Source organism: Malaclemys terrapin, chromosome 1, assembly GCF_027887155.1.
Source record: "Malaclemys terrapin pileata isolate rMalTer1 chromosome 1, rMalTer1.hap1, whole genome shotgun sequence".
NCBI classification, from domain to species: domain Eukaryota; kingdom Metazoa; phylum Chordata; order Testudines; family Emydidae; genus Malaclemys; species Malaclemys terrapin.
The window spans coordinates 214,040,063-214,052,667 of NC_071505.1; the positions used below are offsets into that span (position 1 = coordinate 214,040,063).

The 12,605-nt window shown below is 39.3% G+C and overlaps 1 protein-coding gene across 3 annotated transcripts in view; it reads left to right on the forward strand.

The window, feature by feature from the left end:
• Window positions 1-12,605, forward strand: part of BCLAF3 (BCLAF1 and THRAP3 family member 3) — a 64,999-nt gene that overhangs the window by 45,595 nt on the left and 6,799 nt on the right. For 2 of the 3 annotated variants that reach the window (XR_008442524.1, XM_054006451.1), the window contains exons 10-11: window positions 5,077-5,172; window positions 10,728-10,883. Coding sequence is in view for 2 of the 3 variants with exons in the window: in XM_054006451.1 (XP_053862426.1) it covers window positions 5,077-5,172; window positions 10,728-10,883 (252 nt within the window). In the remaining variant the exon portion in view is untranslated. Of the gene's footprint in view, window positions 1-5,076; window positions 5,173-8,890; window positions 10,677-10,727; window positions 10,884-12,605 lie in introns of those variants that run through there. The other variant, XM_054006464.1, reaches the window with a different exon arrangement.

Below are 12,605 nucleotides of genomic sequence, written 5' to 3' on the forward strand. Positions count from 1 at the left end.
GGAGAACCGCATGGTGACTTTCCTGTCTGGTGCAAAGGTCACGGATCTCTCGAGACATCTAGATTAGATTTATGTGTAGTGCTGGGGAGGAGCTGGTGGTTGTGGTACATGTAGGTAACCAATGACATAGGGAAGGATAGGAGAGAGGTCCTGGAGGCCAAATTTATGCTGCTAGGTAAGAGATTGAAGTCCAGGACCTCCATGGTGGCATTCTCTGAAATGCTTCCAGTTCCATGCACTGGGCCAGTTAGGCAGAACTGCAGGGTCTCAGTGCATGGATGAGATGATGGTGTAGGGAGGTGGGGTTTAGATTTATTAGGAACTGGGGAAACGTTTGGGAAAGAGGGAGCCTATACAGGAAAGATGGGCTGCACCTAACCAAAATGGAGCCAGATTGCTGGCTCTTTTTTAAAAACAAACAAACAAACCTGCTTGTGATACAGCATGGCCAGAGGGCAGCAGGAGAGGATTAGAAGGGAGTCTTATTCCCTGTAGAGGGAAGAAAGTTTGCTATAGATTAATTAGAGCACCTGAAGCCAGTCACCTGATAACACCCCCCCTCCCCCACATACACACACTTCAATCAGACAGGGGAAGGAGTTGAAGCAGAGTGGATCGGTGTTGGAGCAGAGAGCAGTTTGGAGGGAAGCAGAGGAAAGTTTGGAGAAGTGCTGCGGTGGGCTAAGAAGACCAAGACCCTAGGTAAAGGGACACCAAGCTTGTGCAGAGGGAGGGCAGGAAGCCCCCACAAGCTGAAAGGCAGGAGAGGGAAGTAGCCCAGGGGAAGGAACTGCTAGTTCAAGTGGTTTGCCGCTATCCTTAGGGCCCCTAAGCTGGGACCTGGAGTAGAGGGTGGGCCCAGGTCCCTCCCTCTCCACTCCCCTCCTCTAGGACACTAGTGGGCACTTAATATCCCAGTTCAGGGTCAAGAAACAGCGCCCTGGAACCCCCCGCCCCCAGAAGAGAAAGCACTAGACCCATCATAGTAGTGACGGCAATTTGCCACACTGCTCTATGACCTTTTTAATTTTAAGGGCTGCGGGAAAGCTGACAGGTGCAAAAGGAGCACGTGGTTCGGACAGAGACATCCCTTGGGGAGGATCTGTTAATGGAGATTCTTTATATCCTAGTAAGGAGGAGAAAATGGAAGATGATAAAATATGGGTAGGATCTGATGAGAAACAGTCAAATGAAAGAGTTCCATTCAATTACATCATGTAATGGCAGACAAAATGCTAAAAAGTGACAAGTTTTTAAAGTATTTATATACAAATGCAAGAAGTCTAAATAATAAGATGGGTGAACTATAGTGTCTTATATTAAATGAGGATATTGCTATAATAGGCATCACAGAAACGTGGTGGAATGAGGATAATCAATGGAACACAGTAATACCAGGGTATAAAATATAGCAGGAGGACAGAACAGGTCGTGCTGGTGGGGGAGTGGCACTATATGGGAAAGAAAGCATAGAATCAAATGAAGTAAAAATCTTAAATGAACCAAACTCTACCATAGAATCTCTGGATAGTAATTCCCTGCTCACATAATAAGAATATGGCAGTAGGGCTATATTACCGACCACCTGACCAGGATGGTGATAGAGACTGTGAAATGCTCAGTGAAATTAGAGAGGCTATAAAAACAAAAAAACTCAATAATAAGGGGGATTTCAACATCCCTGTATTGACTGGGTACATGTCACCTCAGGATGGGATGCAGAGATAAAGTTTCTTGACACCTTAAATGACTGCTTCTTGGAACAGCTAGTCCTGGAACCCCCAAGAGGAGAGGCAATTCTTGATTTAGTCCTAGGTGGAGCACAGGATCTGTCACTATTACCAAGCAGTCCAGATATATTCACCTCTTGGACCAGATCCTGTGCTGCACTTAGGACTACATCAAGATAAACCCCACAGCAGCAGGGAAACCCCACAGCAGCCCAACACTGTAGCATTTAATTTCAGAAAGGGGGACTACACAAAAATGAGCAAGTTAGTTAAACAGAAATAAAAAGGTACACTGCCAAAAGTGAAATCCTTGCAAGCTTCATGGAAACTTTTTTAAAGACATCATAATAGAGGCTCAACTTAAATATACACCCCAAATTAAAAAACATAGAGAATCAAAAAAGTGCCCCTGTGGCTAAACGACAAAGTAAAAGAAGCAGTGAGAGATGAAAAAGGCATCCTTTAAAAAGTGGAAGTTAAAATTCTAGTGAGGAAGATAGAAAGGACCATAAACTCTGGCAAATGAAGTGTAAAAAAAATCAGATTTTCAGAAAGCCTTTGACAAGGTCCCTCACCAAAGGTTCTTAAGCCAAATAAGCTGTCATGGGATCTTATCATGGGAAGGTCCTCTCATGGAATGGTAAGTGGTTAAAAGATAGGAAACAAAGGGTAAAAATAAATGGTCAGTTTTCAGAATGGAGAGAGGTAAATAGTGGTGTCCCCCAGGGGTCGGTACTGGGACCAGTCCTATTCAACATATTCTTAAATGTTCTGGGAAAAGGGGTAAACAAGGTGGCAAAATTTGCAGATGAGACAAAACTACTCAAAATAGTTAAGTCCCAAGGAGACTGCAAAGAGCTACAAAAGGATCTCACAAAACTGAGTGACTGAGCAACAAAATGGCAGTTGGAATACAGTGTTGATAAATGCAAAGTACCGCACATTGGAAAACATAATCCCAACTATACATGTAAAATGATGGGGTCTAAATTAGCTGTTACCATTCAAGAAAGAGATCTTGGAGTCATTGTGGATAGTTCTCTGAAAACATCCATTCAATATGCAGCGGCAGTCAAAAAAGTGAACAGAATCTTGGGAATCATTAGGAAAGGGATAGATAATAAAACAGAAAATATCATATTGCCTGTATATAAATCCATGGTATGCCCACATCTTGAATACAGTGTACAGATGTGGTTGCCCTATCTCAAAAAAGATATATTGGAATTGGAAAAGTTTCAGAAAAGGGCAACAAAAATGATTAGGGGTATGGAACTGCTGCCATATGAGGAGAGATTAATAAGACTGGGACTTTTCAGCTTGGAAAAGAGATGACGGGGGGAGGTAGTGGGGGGATATGATAGAGGTCTATAAAATCATGACTGGTGTGCAGAAAGTAAATAAGGAAGTATTATTTACTCCTCCTCCTAACACAAGAATGAGGGATCAGCAAATGATATTAATAAGCAGCAAATTTAAAACAAACAAAAGAAGGTATTTTTTCACACAACGCACAGTCAACCTGTGGAACTCCTTGTCAGAGGATGTTGTGAAGGCCAAGACTATAACAGGGTTCAAAAAATAACTAGATAGAATCATAGAACATCAGGTTTGGAAGGGACCTCAGGAGATCATCTAGTCCAACCCCCTGCTCAGAGCAGGACCAATCCCAGATTTTTGCCCCTGATCCCTGAATGGCCCCCTCAGGGATTGAACTCACAATCCTAGGTTTTAGCAGGCCAATGCTCAAACCACTGAGCTATCAAGGAGGATAGATCCATCAGTGGCTATTTGCCAGGATGGGCAGGGATGCTGTCCCTAGCCTCTGTTTGCCAGAAGCTGGGAGTGGGCGACAAGGGATGGATCACTTGATGATTACCTGTTCTGTTCATTCCTTCTGGGGCACCTGGCATTGGCCACTGTTGGAAGACAGGATACTGGGCTAGACAGACCTTAGGTCTGACCCAGTATGGCCATTCTTGTATCATAGCACACTATTACTGAAAAATTGCTTGCTTTTTCATTTTAACCATATCATTATAAAATAAATCAATTGGCATATAAATATTGTGTTTATATTTCAGTTTGCAGTATAAACAAGTCATTGTCTTTATGAAATTTTAGTTTGTACTGACTTTGCTAGTGTTTTTTATCTAACTGGTTGTAAAACTAGACAAATATATACATATGTTGATGTATTCCTAGGAAGACCTCTGTATACCCCCATAACTGTTTCAAAGATCCAAAAATTGATATTTATGTTTGAAGAAAATAGTAGTCCCAGCAAATTCAAAACTTTTTAATGTATTAATGATTTATTATTAAAAGAAGCATTAAAAATTGTATCAATTGATAAAAGAAGAACTTAGCATCATTTAAGCTCTGCCTACATGAACCAATTTCTCGAACACTTTTATATTTGTATTTATATTTTACATGCATTCGGAAGATAGATTTATATATGAAAATAACATAATACATGTCATATATGTTAAAAAATGCACCAGCTCCTGGCAGCTGTGCTAGAAACTATGGGAAAAGGGTCACAATGCACAGGTAAAGCAGCGGTGGGAAGGAGTGCTGCATATGGAGACACTGCACTGTTCTACATAACTAAGGCTGCTTAATGCACACGCACTCAACAGTTGTAGTTACAAACAGTTCCAACAACACTTAGTTGTGTCACTTGCTTCTGAAATGGTGCATGTCTCTAGGGTAGATGAGCCTCTCATATTGATACGTGCCACAATCAAGAAAGGATGAAGAGTAGTCATCCTTATGAACAAATCTAACGCAGTTCTTAAGGTGGTATTCAGTGCATGGGTATTACAGTAATGAGTATGCTAGAAATACATATGGCTGCTTTAATGTCATAATGTCTGACTGGTAATAAGTCTGAAAAAATATAGTAATCCCATTTGCCAGCCAGGGATCACCAAAGATCTGGTTGCGTGATTCCTGTTCCTCTTCTCTTTCTCCCTACCCCCCCATGTTCCCCCTCAAAGAGGGGTTGGTATAGCTGCTATGTTGGGTCTGTGCCAGCTGATGGCTCTCTGCCCCACACCAGGGTAATCCTTAATTGGAAAGATCTGGCTGCTTTACAGTCCAATGGGGACATATTCTGGAGTGGTGCCCTATGTCTTTTCAGCTGTGGGAACTGAAATAAGTCTCTGCAACTTGGACTCCAGTTTAATGGGCAACGCAATTTCACTGACTTAATCCATCACAGTTATAATCTTAAGCCAAAAAAGTACAATACAAATTAGCTTCATCTAAACATTGTCCATGTTTCATTGAAATGATTGTTTTTAACATTGTTAAACTAGTATCTGTGCCATTTTTCTAGAATTCTTATTATGCTGCAAAATCAAATGACATCTTTACTCACAGACCATTTGGAGGACACCTGGAAAATCCAAGACCCTTCAGAAGACCCTTTAAGGTATTGTTTGACTCTTGCCAAGTGTATGTGTTGCGTAAGGTTTCATTTCAGGCTGTGGTGTTGTGATTTAGGCATGTTGCCCTAAACAAACATGTTAGTGGTGGGATTTTCAAAAATGGTCAGCATTGGCTGAACTTTGTTCCCATTGAAATAATGGGGGCTTGCCTTGACTTCAGTAGGAAGGGAGTTATATCAGAACTGAATGTTTGAAAATTCCACTCCTTTCCCTCCCCCTGCCCCCAAACCCCCCTGTAACAGCTGGAGTGCTATCATATTTTGAAAGACTAAGTTACTAGAATTTGGATTCTCCCAGGTAGGTAAGAGAGCTGACTTTCTCAGGGTGTAATTTTAAATAACATTAAGGGAGATGGAAAAACAGTAAGGTTGAAAGGAGAGTGGGGCAAGGTAGGAGGGAGTGGCAAGATCATGGGGCTAGTGTTGGACAATAGAAGAGGGGAAAAAAATCTTAAAAATCAATTTTAGAATCAAAATTGCAGAAAAAATGGGAGATTACTAAAACATCTGGCCAATAAATAGACTTGGAAAGACATTAGGGTTTTTAATCAGTAAATGTTGGTAAACATTGATTTCACCATATGCACACAAACCAACAAAAATATTTCTATCCATAATAGACATTCACAGATAGGCAAAGTAAGAGAAATACTGCTTCAGAACTTGATTTAAGGATACTTACTTTGTATTTTTTGACATGTGAAGTTGACAATTTTGTGTTTCAACAGTTATAAAGCTTTAACTTTTTGAATCACCATCTACTGTCATTAAATAACTATTGCCTCACCCTCTCCATAACTTCCCACAACTGTGAAAATTTAAATAGATAATGGGGGGGGGGGGGTAGAGCTTAAATAAACATTACTATCAGTCAAAATTTATTTAAAAAAACAGAAATCAAATTCTGTCAAATCTGCCTATGAGGAAACACCTTATATGAATATATTCACTCCTAATTTCATTATTTTTTTTTAATACTGTTCCACTAAATTTTTTTTTAAATTAAGCCTGGTGGAATGTTGTAGTTGTCATAACGCAATATGAGAAATTCAGAGTATTTTCCACGTTTAAGAGAAAACATCATCTTTTTTAGTTGCACTTCCACTGCATTTTGTTTGCATTTTTCATGTAAAATTGCCTTAAATCTATATGATGACTCCCAAACAGAAATCTTTGTACGTTTTTATATTTTCTCATTATTCTATCAGATAAGTATTGCTTTTAGGTTTTGTTTACAAGAACTAGGGTGGCCAGACAGCAAGTGTGAAAAATCGGGACAGGGAATGGGGGGTAATAGGTGCCTATATAAGAAAAAGCCCCCAAAATTGGGGCTGTCCTTATAAAATCGGGACATCTGGTCACCCTAACAGTAACCCCAAGATGTAAGAGAGTCAGCAAAATCACCCGATTCTGGGGTACTGCATTGGCTTCCCAATGTGTCTTGACTGTAAAAGGCATCCTGGGGTCAAAGTCAATTAAATGTAAAACAAAGATTACTTGTTATCTCTTCCTTCCTGTTGTGAGTGGCATGCTGTGCGTGGGCCCAATTAGGTCCATTCATAATGGGAAAACGCTGATCAAATCTGGGTCAACCTCTTCTAGTTTTTCATTTAAAAGTGGCCTTGGTATAAGGCAATTAGGTCACTGACTCATGGTCTAGAATATCCCTTTTCTTCATGAGCCACGTGAGTGGTGGAGATGTGACCACTGTTAATCCACCTCTTCCACAGAACACATTTCAGATAAGCCACCGAATAATGCTTGATATTTTACAAGGTTGCTGCAAGGATTTTTTTTTTTTTTTTTTTAAACTTGTGTAAGGTAGGTAGGCATTATCCTCGTTTTACAGATAGGGAAATTGAGGCAGAATTATTATGACCAAGTATATACGGGTAGTTGGCATCAAAGGCTAAATTCAAATTTCAGACTTCCTGAGTCTTAACTATACTTCAAACAATGGAACCATTAGATAGCAATGACTTTCAGGCTCTCCCATCCTGGCTAGTGGTGTCTTGCTCTGTAGCCTATTATTAAATGCACTTAGCCAACCAGTCCCCCCAGATTAAAAGAAAAACAAACTTTCCTCAAGATAAAGTTCATAGTGTTATAAAATTAGTCTTTTTTTAGGTATTACTTTAGTTTACAGGTTAAAGTCATCTTACACTAAAATTACATTACATAGAATATTATTTTGGGATCCTTTGGTGTACACCTTACCATAATGGCACCTGTGTCACCACCTCCCGTCTATTACCAGCACAGGGGAAGTAGATGGTTCTGTTATGCCAGGCTGATCCGTGCCTGCCATATCAACCCTTTGGTCTGTTGGCACTTGATGTAACTTAAAGCAGCCTGAAGTCTGGCTTAATTCATGTCAACTTGGAATTCTGTGTAGGATTGGGGGAATGTAAAGGTGAGCTTTAAACCACTGTTGCATTCATGCACGCAACTTGTGCTGTCCGCCCCTGTGCTGCAGCCAATAATATCTTCCCTTGTGCTTTAGTATAACTACGGGTAAACAGCATATGCAGCAGCACTATGTTTTGGTATGGGAAAAATAATATTGATTTATTGACTTAAAATTCCTAATCTAAAATTTCATCAACTTGTTTTTTGCATTGAATTTTCTCTTGTATTGCATATAATTTTTTCTTATGTTGTTGAAGGTGGATTGCATTCAATATACCTGAGATGGTAGTTTGACTGCTTTCTAATGTTAATATATCTTTATTAACTAAAAGACTTAGGCAAATCTCTTTTCCCTTGTGTATGAAACAAATTCTGTTGAGTCACTAAACAGAAGTGTTTTGTTCAGAATACTTCAAAATTGGTTGTCTGTGGTGTGTGTTAACTTCTATATGAAAAGAGTAACACACTCTAGAGGAGCAGTTTTATAAAGGGGTACCCAAAGTTTTTAGCTTTAAAAAGCTCTTCCTTTGACTTAGTGATTCACAATGCACCCAAGGGATGAGCGCAATCAATAAACCCACTTGGTATGTTTATCATTTAAATAAAATCATTATCCTGGAATCATTATCTGATGATTTCATTAACTATTCATGTTATAAAGTCATGGTTGTATGGTGGGATAGCTTAGATGTTTATATTATTTGGTATATAGTCTCTGTTTTAAAAATAAAATATTTTGAAAAGCAGTGTTACTTCAGTTTTGAAGTGATGGTTTCAGAAACAAACAATATTTGCAATCTTTGTAAAGTAGTTTTACATTGATTATTAAATGAAATTTAGAACCTTAGATTGGTTCCTGTTTCAAACTGAAACATCTTAAGATTTTCCAAATAACTTGGAGCAGTGGAGTAATTTTGTAGCAGAATCTGTTTAAATTGCATAAATTTGTCTTTGAAGAGTGTTAGTAATTTGGAGTAAGCTACACTTTGGTTTTGTGGAATTTGATACTGAACATAGTGGTAGTTAGGATCTAAACACATTACTATCTATCTTTGGTATTTCTAATGTGTCTACCATCACAGTGCCTTGTTGCCAAATATATAATTAAGCTTCTGGTTAGGTTTATGTACAATTGACTATATTCTTCATCAGTGTTGTCTTTTTGTTTTGTTTTCTCCACTTTTGTGTGGATCAAATGATTGCCTTAGTTCAAACGTAGAACCTATGACAGCAACAGCTCCACTCCCATTCCTTCCTCTTACTCTGTCTATCCATTATTTGCTTATTTCCATAGAGAGAGACATGCAGGGGGATAGCCTTGGAACCATCTTCCTAACCACTCCTGCTAGGATGAAGACCAGAAGGTGTGGAAGGAGAGGGAAGCTCAGTAGCTTTCTCCCAAGCTGGAAACAGTAGTGATGGCTGTTGGAAAGCCTTGGGGCCTCCTCTCATGGTAGGAGGCAGATGCCTCCTGGTGGAAGAACTCCCCTACTCAATGCAAGATGCCTGTCAATTGGGGCACAGGCTGCCCATTCACATAGTTTAGGGGGAATCTTGGTTTTTACCTTGCCAAGGTTCACGGGCTTAATTTAGAATTTTAAAAACATTTCAGTTTCCCCTATTGTGGCAATATATTTGCATAAAGGATGGTATTGTATTTATTGTATCCTGAGAACAGTCAGGTTTGGACTTACTCTGATCTCCTGTGAGAAGTTGAGCATTTGGCAGCTATCTGCCATGAATCCTGTGCCTCCAACTCCAATAAGCTTCACTATGGTCACTGACGAGTTCATCTTTCCTGTTAATGCAGCTTTCTCAATATATCATGGATGGATACAGGGTCTTTGAAATAGAAAAAGGCTTCTAGGAATTTGTATAAATGAGCTCCTCCCTTGTGCAAGCCTTTTTTAGCTGCACATTGCAAGTTTACTGAAACTGGTACAAAATATATTGCGTATGTGAAGCACGTGATTTTTTTCCCCCCAACTCTGTCAGATTGATACGTAATGTTACCAGAACACTCAAAAGCACTTTTCAGTGAGGGCTATTTTCATGACAAATTTCAGCTTTCTTCTTCTAGCAGTTAAAGTTGTTCATGAAAAGTTACAAGACTTTTACATGGGGAAGGTTTCTGTTCTACCTCTTGCATTCTCCTTGTATTCAAAAGCAGATTTAACAATTTTTTATTAAAACTCCTTAAAAAAAAAAAAATCACCTTCTGTCAAGACCAAGTTTGAAAACTTCAAACAAAATGTTCAAAAACAATCTGAGAAACTATAATAAATGAGGTTGGAATTTTTATATTATTCTTATACTGCACCCTTTTGTGTGGCATCTGAGTGCCTGTGAATGGAAAACTTAACACAAGCTTAATTATAGTGGACACTGCTGCTCCCACTACATATGTTGTCTGTCCACTCTAGTATTTACAGTGCCATTGACTTTCTATTTCTGTTTCTCTGTGGCCTTCACCCTCAGTTCTACTTCAAGTGAATTTACAGTAGCCCAGTATAGAGGTGAAAGAAGCATAGCTCTGTGGCTAGGTGTTCTTCCTATGGTTTTAAAGACTGAAGTGATTCCAGGTAAATTTGATATCTTACATTCAACATATGAACCAGAGACAGCTCTTGGATGCAATCCTGGATCCTTTAAAGTCAGTGGGTTGCCATTGAGTTAATCAGGCCAGGATTTTACTCTTGAAGTTTACTTATTAGAACAGCTGTTTATATAGAGAGATACTCACACACACCCCAAAAAGGAGCTTGTCTCTCCCCTTCCACCTCATTTATTGCCCACATTATAGAACCTCTTCAGTGCTCATAATTTTGATATCAAAACCTGTTCTATGAAGATAACTTGAGCTACTCTGGACTGTTGCCCAGTATGTGCCACACTGCAGTTCTGTGATATGAACAGTGAGTACGGGTCTGGGAAGTATTTAATAGGAGGCAAAGAAGAGGCATATGCATTTATAAATGAATAATACTTCAGTACTGTAAGTTTTTGTGTGTGTATAATTGTGTAATTGTAACTTTAAAAGAGTTGAATACAATAAAATACAAAAGGCCTTTTTGACCACAGTTCCGAAATTCGATCATTTTGTCCATTTTTTCTTTTTTTCCCCTCTACAGAACAACTTTACAGATGGTCGATTGCAACACAGTTATAAATCAGGCTTAGTACAGAAGGGTTTATATATTCAGGCTAAGTACCAGCGGCTACGTTCTGCTGGTGTAAGGGGATTTACCACTTATAAATTCAGAGAAGGATTTTTGAGGAAAGAAAAGGTGAGTTGGATTAAAATTAATTTTCTCTAAACTTTTCTTTGATATATAAAATGTGAATATCCACACCTATTTCAGAATCCACTTGGAGTTGTTTGTCTAGCTTGTATGGATATTCTTTGGAGTACTAAAATGACATTCTTCCCCTCCTCCCCCTAATCCAAGAAACTTGGTAACCGAGGGCAGGTCTACATTATGGGGGTAAGCCGACCTAAGTTACGCAACTCCAGCTACGTGAATGACGTAGCTGGAGTCTACATATCTCTTATTGCAGTGTCTACACCACGCTGGGTCGATGGGAGAAACTCTCCTGTCGGCTTACCTTATGCTTCTTGTTCTGGTGGAGTACTGGAGTTGATGGGAGAACGATCTGTGATCGATTTTAGCGGGTCTTCACTAGACCCGCTAAGTCGATCCCCCAGTGGATTGATCACTGCAGCATCGATCCACAGTAAGTGTAGACATACCCTGAGACTTTTGGTTAGCTGTAGGTCAGCTATGGCCTCTGTCATTGCCTCTCTTTTGAAATCTCAGTTTGGGCAATCCTTTCTGCAGCCCAACTAAGCTGATTTTCCATCTATAAGTGGGAAGCTGGTCGAAGACTGTTTTGTGTGTCCTTTCAAACAATTGGTTAACTAAATTCTATTATATGAATATGTGCTCTTTTTCAGTACATTACCTAAGGATCCAAACCAAATATTCACCTTATAAACCATCTAATTCATACATGTTGGAGTGCTATATTTACAAGCATCATACAGAACAATGCATGTTCACGTTTACATCTTTAGTTGCACTGAGATCTATTACAGGCAATCCTTGTGCATAAAAGGCAGACTGAACCCCCCCTCAATGCTAGAAACTGGGACTGGATGATGGGGTGAATCACTCAAGAAATTGCCCTGTTCTGTTCACTACCTCCGATGCATCTGGCACCAGCCACTGTTAGAAGACAGGGTACTGGGCTAGATGGACCATTGGTCTGACCCAGTATGGCCATTCTTATGTTCTTAAATTGGGTATCTAAAGTATTTTCCTGTTTGTATATAAGCTTGCTTAATTGTGCAACTTCTGTTTTTAAAATACTCAAATGAGTGGTAGCACTCTGCAAAGTCATGCTACAGCAGTAGTAATTCATGAAGAATTTTTGGGGTACCCTGAACTGGTAGGATCTCCCATCAATATTAGTGTAACATTGACAGGGCACAGTCTAACACAGTTAGGAGTATCCATGTTATAATAACTTCGTAGGGTGCACAGGACAACACTGTTATAGCACCTGATGGAGTATCATGTTACAGTTTATAGAATCATGTCAGAAGTCATGAATATTGTAAGGCTCAGTAACAAATTAGGGTACCTCAATATTATTATAGCATCATAAAGCCCCTATTTGAATGGTCTCAGCATAATCTAAAATGTATCTTCCTTTCTTGTTTTATAACCATGGGGTCTAATCCATATTACAAATTGTTAAACATGCCGGACAGATGTTTTTGGCATGGTTAGACTAGTGATGTAGATAAAGTCTGAGAACACTGCAAAGGCCGTATACTACTTCTCTGAGGGAACAGGGCGTGCTTCTCACATCACTAAACAATGACAGTCCTGATCATTCCTTTCTAAGACCTCTGATAAATACCCATGCTTGCTAGATGGAAAAAGAAAATGACTGAAAGATCAATTTTCAGAATACAGAATCATTCGGAATTATAAACTTGTATT